Source organism: Microtus ochrogaster, chromosome 2, assembly GCF_000317375.1.
Source record: "Microtus ochrogaster isolate Prairie Vole_2 chromosome 2, MicOch1.0, whole genome shotgun sequence".
Classification (NCBI taxonomy): Eukaryota; Metazoa; Chordata; class Mammalia; order Rodentia; family Cricetidae; genus Microtus; species Microtus ochrogaster.
The window spans coordinates 23,499,161-23,505,922 of record NC_022010.1 but is presented as its reverse complement, the minus strand read 5'-3'; the positions used below and the strand labels follow the sequence as shown (position 1 = coordinate 23,505,922).

At 50.7% G+C, this 6,762-nt stretch overlaps 1 protein-coding gene across 1 annotated transcript in view; it reads left to right on the top strand.

Moving 5' to 3' along the window:
- Castor2 (cytosolic arginine sensor for mTORC1 subunit 2) overlaps nucleotides 1-6,762 on the top strand; it is a 45,630-nt gene that overhangs the window by 24,359 nt on the left and 14,509 nt on the right. Inside the window, exon 2 of the mRNA XM_005344667.3 lies at nucleotides 6,113-6,183. Coding sequence (XP_005344724.1) covers nucleotides 6,113-6,183 — 71 coding nt within the window. The remainder of the gene's footprint in view (nucleotides 1-6,112; nucleotides 6,184-6,762) is intronic.

The window sequence follows — 6,762 nt, the reverse complement described above, 5'->3', positions numbered from 1 at the left end:
AAGACAGGAATGTGTTCTCAGAGGTGACTCAGCTCCTGGGCCCCTGATCCAGGCAGCCTTGGGCTTTGGCTTTGCCTGGGTGGTTGGCTCCAGCCTGGCCCAAAGGGAACAGCAGTAGAATTTTGAAGACCAACTGACTTGTGTGACTACGCATCAGCCCCCTAAGGGCAAGGGAACACAGCAGATGAAGCCTGCTGCAGGCTGGGTAATCTCCCAGGTTCACTGTGGAACAGGCAGTGTGAGAGGGAGACTTGGAGACATTTCTGTAGAGCCTGGCCTAGAGGCTGAGACAGGAGGATCTCAAGTTGCAGGCCAGCCTGTGCTACACAGAATGAAGGAAGAAGTCAGGGAGGGAAGAGAAAGGAGAAAGGGAGAAAGAAAGGATGGGAAGGAAGGGGTGTGGAGGGAGAAGGAAGTCAAAGGAAGAGGGAGGGAGGGAGGGAGGGAGGGAGGGAACGAGCAACATTTCAGTTGACAGCAACAATCAGCTAGGGAAAGGCAAGTATGGGAAGAACAGCTGGACCTGAACCTGGAGGAACCTGAGGATGGTAGAGGGAGAGACCAAGGCTAGCAAGGCCCCCAGGGTGCTCCAGAGCTGTCTCCTACTGCAGAGAAATCCCTTTAGGGAACAGAAGACAGTGGCCATTGCCGAGAAGGTGGAGACTATAGGAAACTCAGGGTTTCTGGAACGGCTCTGGTCAGCTGGATAGGGGCCCAACCACAGGTCAAGGGCAGGATAATAGGACATCCGTCTTTGGATGTGGACCCTGGAGGTCGTTGGTGAGATTAACCGGGTGGAGCAAAGCTAACTGCCGTCCAGCTGGCAAGGGTTTTAAGCATGTGACCCGAGGAAGAGATGTGGATGAAGGACAACCCTTTGGAGGATGGAAGACACCTGAGCCTAGAGAAGTGACTAAGAGGACTTGCTGTTGGTGCAAAGGACCCCACTTCAGTTCCCAGTACCCCTGTGGGGCAGCACACAACTGCCTACAGCTCTAGCTTTAGGGGATCTAATACCCTCTTACTAAAATCTGTGGTCACGTGCACAGACCCCCACACAGATGCAAATTATAAAAAAGATCAATCTTTCTTTGTTTTTACTGAAGAGGCTGGAGAAGGTAGCCCAGGGGTGAAGAGTACTTGCTGCTCTTTGAGAGGACTCGGGTTCTGTTCCCAGCACCCACAGAGTGGTTCGCAGCCATCTGTAACTCCAGCTCCAGGAGATCTGATGCCCTCTTCTGATTTCCGTGGCCACCAGGCACTCATGGGCAATATACATACACATATAGACGAAACACTCACACACATAAAATAACTCTCTCGATTCCTTTTTTTAATAATTGGAGGAAACTTGAGCCCTGGGAAGGAAAGAGCCAAGGATGAAGAATGTGGTGAGGAAAGAGGTGCTTGAGGGACACAGAAAGGAGTCACAGTTTGTGAAAGAAGCCATTCCCATTCTCCCCCCCCCCCCAGTTTCTTTGTGTAGCTTTGGAGCCTGTCCTGGAACTAGCTCTTGTAGACCAGGTTGTCCTCGAACTCAGAGACCCACCTACTTCTGCCTCTGAAGACTTGGGATTAAAGGCGTGCGCCACCACCGCCTGGCTGAAAGTGATTCTTAAAAGCCAAACTGCACCCTGATGGTGGTGACACACACCTTTAATCCCAACATTCAGGAGGCAGAGGCAGGCGAATCTCTGAGTTCGAGGTTAGCCCGGTCTACAGAGTTTCAGGATAGCCAGGGCTACAAAAAAAAGAAAAGAAAAAAGAAAAACAAACTGTCTCAAAAGCCAAACTGCACATAGTTTCAGGGTTTTGAGAAGGACCTGAGTAGATTCCTGCATCATAGAAATTAAGGTGCTTGGTGAGCCGGATAGGGAGAAATAGGCCTTGGAAGGGAAGGAAGTAGAGTCAGGTGTCAGGGAGGGGATGTCTAAGCTGGAGGAATGGTGAAGGTTATCTAAACATGAGGCTGGACACAGGGGCCACCAAGGACAGACAGCTAAAAGAACACGGCCATCGACAGGGAGTTTGAGTGGCATTGACCCAGAGAACAGGGCACTTGAGTTACTAGGCAACCAGTCAACAGCCACAGGCAACACCCGAGCTGGGCCCTCCAGGGAATGTCGTTTGCAGTTAATAGTGTCTGGGATGTGGGGAGACGGCCACAGGACCACAGATTGCTTCATGGGCAAGGGTTGACTTCCTCTGTTCTTATCTTCCTGTGTTGACAGAAAGTTGGGCATCCTTCGGAGGATGGATGGGCTGTTATGCAGAGCAAGGGACATGGGAAATTCACTGGGTATCAAGTCCCATCAGGAGAGGGAAGAAGAATGTCACAGCTTTTGTCCAAACCCAGTACAAGGAAAAAAAGGAACAGATACAGCTAGGGGTGTGGCTTACACCGCATTAGAGATCTTACCTAGAACCCCCCAGTGAGGGGCTGGGGTGTGGCTCAGTGGTAGAGCCCCTGCCTAGAATCCCCCAGTGAGGGGCTGGGAGTGTGGCTCAGTGGTAGAGCCCCTGCCTAGAATCCCCCAGTGAGGGGCTGGGGTGTGAGTCACAGAGGCAGAGGAGGCTGACACAGAAGGGTCGGAGGTTGAAGACTGGAACAGACCTGGCACTTGTTGATTCCAGGCTGGCCCAGAATGGTTACTCACAGTGTAACCCCGTCTGGTTGAAATGTAGAGCAACCCGTCATGGCACCGGATGTCAAGTGTGCTATACCAGATACCAGGCTGGTACTGCGTAATGATTAAGGGAGCTCTTCATCGTACACACTGTGTGCAGGGTCCCTGTCACATCGTGATACATGGTCAGCCCAAACCCTGCCCCCACTCTCCTCCAGTCCCCTTACGGATAGCTTCAGACTGTGGAATACCATGAGGAGCATCTCTTAGCAAAGGAGAAGGAGATGGCTGCTGGCTGGTACCCTGCCCTGCCCCCCAGATGCTTGACTGAGGTAATAAAGATGAGCTGGAAGTTCACTGAACAGGGAGGGGTTCACTCCATAGTGGGAAGGGCAGCCGCAGAAGACGTGACGCAGAGACGATAGGCAGGTGGGCCGTGAAGGAGGGTGACCAAGTAGAAGCTGGTGATAGTCTCCACCCGAGCTCACACAGTGGGGAGGCATGGAGAAAGGTAGACGGGGCCGGCGAGGATGGCTCAATCAGTAAAGTGTTTGCTATGGAAGCGTGAGGACTTGAGTTTGGTCACCAGAACTTCCGCTTAAAAAGCTGTCATGTGCCTGTAACCTCAACACTGGCGAGGTAGAGATGGCGGCGGGGGGGGAGAGGGGGGGGACTCACTCACTGGCTGGTTAGCCGAGCCTACTTGGTGAGCTGCAAGCCAGTGAGAAACTCGCCTGACTGACAGTGGTGGTACACACTTTTAATCCCAGTACCCAGGAAGCAGAGACCGGTGGATCTCTTGTGTTCGAGGCCAGGCTGGTCTACAGCTTGAGTTCCAGGACAGCTTGGAACTACACAGAGAAACCCTTTCTGGAGGGGGCGGGAAAGCTAATTGTAGGGCTAGTGAGGTGGCTCCGTGGGAAAAGGGACTAGCCACCAAACCTGATGACCTGATGCAAAGGAAGAACCAACTCCCACAGGTTGTCCTGAGAGCTCTACGCACACAGTCTGACACACCCACAAACTCAATACATAAGTAAATAAATAAATGTTTAAAAAATACGTGACGGTGAATAGCATCACCCACCTTCACAGCTACGGTTGTAGTGGACCACTTGTGTACGCACACACAAAGAAGGAAAGAACGGAAGACTTGGTACTCGTAATACTAGTCCTCAGGAAGCTGGATCCGGGGAATTGCTTCAAGTTCCAGGCTTTCCTGGGCCTGTGTGTAACCATGAGGACCTAGAACCCAGGTATAGCCTGAAATGCCCTGTAGTGGGGGGTGGGGTGGAGAGACAGGATATCACTGGGGCCAGCTAAGTAACAGTGTAAGCTCCAAGTTCCAGAGAGACCCTGCCACAAAGGAATAAGGGGGAGAGGGATAGAGGAGGACACTCAACACCCTTCCCTGGTTGCTGATATATATAGGCACATGCATTAGCGCACTTGCGTGCATGCGTGCATGTGTGTACCACACAAACACATATACAAACAGTAAAGGGAAGGAAACGTCTGCATATCCTAGAGCAGTGGTTCCTTTCCAATGCTGCTGTGACCCTTTAACACAATTCCTCATGTGTGGTCTGTCACACACACACACACCGCCAACCGTAAAATTATTTCATTGGCTACTTCATAACTAACTTCGCTATCATTATGAATTGTAATAATTAATCTAGTATGCAGGATATCTGATATGCCATGACCCCCAGGTTGTCCTGGAGGGTCAGGTGGGGTGAAGTTCACAGACACAGGCCACTTGGTGACCAGCAAGAGCAGCAGGTCCCTCCGTCTCCTCTGTCCTAAAGGCCCTCTCTGAGGCGGTGTGCACAATGAATTGAGATGGACATCCAGCAGCTGGCTGGCCCCCTGGGACATGTCACTTCAACAACTTATTTATTTATACCTCGTGTCCACAGAGGCCCTAGTTGCCGTCTGCTGGTGTTTATGCCCTCCAGACCAATGTGTCTGGTCTATTTCTGGAGTGTCCCTACAGCTTTGAGGGTGACTGGAGTATGTGTCTTGCCCATTTCTGTATACCAGGCTCTTGCTCTCTCTCTCGGGCAGCTGGGAGGCCCATCCCTCCCGGCATGCACCTGTTAGAGCCATCTGGAAGCTGGAAACTTCAAGGCTCTCTCTGAGGATGTGGGACCCCTATGGAGGAAGGAACACCCCTCCTAGAATATTGATTGCCACTTACAAGGTGATGGTTTAGTGTTGTTATTCTGAGGCAGTTATTAATTATAAAATGGACAGGCAGTGGTGGCGCACATCTTTAATCCCAGCACTTGGGAAGCAGAAGCAGGTGGATCTCTGAGTTCGAGGCCAGCCTGATCTACTGAGTGAGCTCCAGGACAGCCAAGGTGACACGGAGAAACCCTGTCTCTCTAAAAGAGTTACAAGTTGGCTATGAAACAGGCATGGCTTGAGATGTCACCAAGGAACCGAAGAGGGCTGACAGGATGGTTCAGTGGGTAAAAGGGGCCTGCGGCTAAGTCTGCCAACCTGAGCTCAGTCCACAGAACACACATGGTGAACGGAGAGAACCTCCTCCTTTAACTTGTCCTCTGATCTCCACGCGCGCACCACAGCCTGCTCACGTTTGCACAGACGCAGGTGAAAAGGGGAGGAGCTGGAGCTGAGTGTGTGTTAGTGACTCATCAGAAAAATTAACAACACAAGAAGTGTGTGTCACCTGGCCCCAGTGACACACAGGCATCCTCTTGAAGATCGGGTTTGCTGGCAGTTGTTCTGTTTCGGGATTTTATTTATAAGGATGTGCACGAATGTGCCTGGCTGAGGTTCATGCGCACCACAGGGAGGTCAGAGGGAGCTGGGTCTGCTGGAACTGGAGTGGCAGGCAGTTGTAAGCCTCTTGATACGGATGCTTGGAACCGAACCCAAGCCCTCTACAAGAGCAGTAAGTGCGGTTTGACCACAGCTGTGTCTTCAGCCCCTTGAAGATCAGGTTTGTGACAGGCCATTCACACATAGGAAATGCTGCTCTTTTAGCCAGCTGTGGTGGTGCACATCTGTAATCCCAGCCCTTAGTGGGTAGAGGACTGGGACATGCAGGTCAGCCTTACAACGTGAGTGATGAATGAATTGGAGCCCAGCCTGGACTGCGTTAAAAAAAAAAAAAAAAAAAAAGTCACCCTTTTTAGTGGACAGTTCTTTGGGTTTGATGGAGATGTAGGATTTTGCAGCCACCACTATATACCAGAGAGTACACAGGGGACCTGATGATGTAGCTTAGTGGTAGAGCACTTGCTTAGAATCCCTCAGTGAGGGGCTAAAACATGGCTCTTGGTGGAGCACCTACCTAGAATCCCCCAGTGAGGGGCTGGGGTGTGGCTCAGTGGGAGAGCCCCTGCCTAGAATCCCCCAGTGAGGGGCTGGGGTGTGGCTCAGTGGGAGAGCACCTGTGACTCAGCAGGAGGCCTTCCCAGACTAATCAGATGTTCCTGTGTCTTTCTTCTCAGGTGCAAGTTTTTCAGTCTGACAGAGACTCCCGAGGACTACACCATCATTGTGGATGAGGAAGGTTTCCTTGGTAAGTGTCTCCCATCACAAAGCAGGACACCTGCCCGCCTCCTTATTTCTTTTTCTATTTTCTTTGTTGTTCAAAAAAAAAAAAAATGGGGAAGGGAATCTGTTTGGGGTGTTTTGTCTTTTGGAAATTGGAAGTTTGGTGGTGATGCCTTTTTTTTTTACCTTTTACATTTATTGGTTTATTGTGTGTCTGTGTGCACACACATGACAGAACATGGGTGTGGAGGTCAGAGGGCAACCTGTGGAAGTCAGTTCTACCGTTCCATGTGGGCTCTAGGTGTTACCCTAAGATCCTCAGGCCTGGTGCCAGCACGTTTACCTTCTGAGCTATCTCATTGGCATTTGTTTGTTTTGTTTGTTTCTGAGATAAGGTCCCAGTATAGCTCAGGCTAACCCAAACTTATGATGCTCCTCTACAGCCTCCCAAGTGCTGAAATTATAGGAATGTGACATCATACCTAATTTTTTCCCATTCTCTTTATTTAATGTTTTCCATACAAAATCATTTTTATGTGTTTAGTTAATGTGCGTGTGTGTGTGTGTGTGTGTGTGTGTGTGTGTGTGTGTGTGTGTGTACACT